Below are 1,101 nucleotides of genomic sequence, written 5' to 3'. Positions count from 1 at the left end.
GGGATCTTCCCAGACTGGGGCACAAACCCGCGTCCCCTGCATTGGCAGGCGGACTCTCAACCACTGCGCCACCAGGGAAGACCACAATTAGTTATTTTTTTAAAAAATTGTTATAGGAAGATTTTTCTTAGAGTGTTTCGCAGTTCCATACACTTACTGCCCGATGTCCTGGCTCCATTCCTTCCCAGCACCTGTCAGTCTCTCTTTTGCCTAGTTTTCCCCAAAGAAGCCTGATACATCTTCTTTTTTTTTTTTTTTTTTTTTTTTTTTTTACAGGAGGAGAAGCCAATGTAATGGCTAGTCTTTACTGGAAAGAAGAAACTTTACATCACATTTTGAGTGAGTTAGTGCAGGGGCTCAGTGGGCCAGCTGGTGGGGCACCAGCTTGTAATGGGTTCCACAGCTAGGGCATCGCTGGGCCTCGCCCTTATGCAGCCAGAACCAGATGACAGCACTGTTGTCTTCTTCACAGATGCAGCCCACTATCCGCTTATTGGTGACAGAGGGGACTAAATTAGGGTCTTCCTTGGTACCTGAGGCTGCCTTTGGGGCGAGCATATTATACGGGTCCAGTCCCTTGCGTGCAGCCAGCATGACCTCCCTCTCCAGCCCAGTGGCCTGCTCATCATCAGTAGGAACACCACCTCCAGACGCCACAGAGCGCACCACGGAGACTCCACTGGGACCGCGTGCCCTCAGGGCCTGCGCGGCCAGCACTCCAGCTCCGCGGAGTAACCTTGTGATACATCTTCTTAATCCCTTGCTATTTCTATGCACACTTCTGATTTCAGCTCTTTTCCTCAGCTGCCCTGGGCAGATAAGTATGTAAAGGTGGCTCTCTTGCCTTGGCTCAGGGAACATGGTCTTTGAAGCCTATTCCTCCTAAGTCTGTAAGGCTCACAATTCCATCGTAGCCCAGATCTCTACAGAGATTTGGGTCCATCATTTATTTAAAATTCTCCTATGATCCCATTTCCTTCTGGTTATCTTGCTCTAACTCACTCATACCTAGTTTGTTTCCCTCTCCAGCCCATGCCCTCTTCTCTCTTCCCAGCCTCCACAGATAAATTCAGCTTCTTTGACCCCTCTTTCTACAATTCT

General features: G+C 49.1%; 1 protein-coding gene across 1 annotated transcript; it reads right to left on the bottom strand.

Moving 5' to 3' along the window:
• Positions 1-279: 279 nt before the first annotated feature.
• Positions 280-861, bottom strand: LOC116748558 (cytochrome c oxidase subunit 5B, mitochondrial-like). Its single transcript, XM_032621701.1, has one exon. It carries the CDS (start codon positions 859-861, stop codon positions 358-360), a length of 504 nt encoding a protein of 167 aa, XP_032477592.1. The 3' UTR covers positions 280-357.
• Positions 862-1,101: the final 240 nt, after the last annotated feature.

This window comes from Phocoena sinus, chromosome 2 (genome assembly GCF_008692025.1).
Source record: "Phocoena sinus isolate mPhoSin1 chromosome 2, mPhoSin1.pri, whole genome shotgun sequence".
NCBI lineage: Eukaryota > Metazoa > Chordata > Mammalia > Artiodactyla > Phocoenidae > Phocoena > Phocoena sinus.
This window is presented reverse-complemented; position numbering and strand designations above follow the sequence as displayed.

Coding starts and splice junctions, on each gene's coding strand:
- LOC116748558 (XM_032621701.1), bottom strand. CDS start 861: ATGTTCCCTGAGCCAAGGCAAGAGAGCCACCTTTACATACTTATCTGC.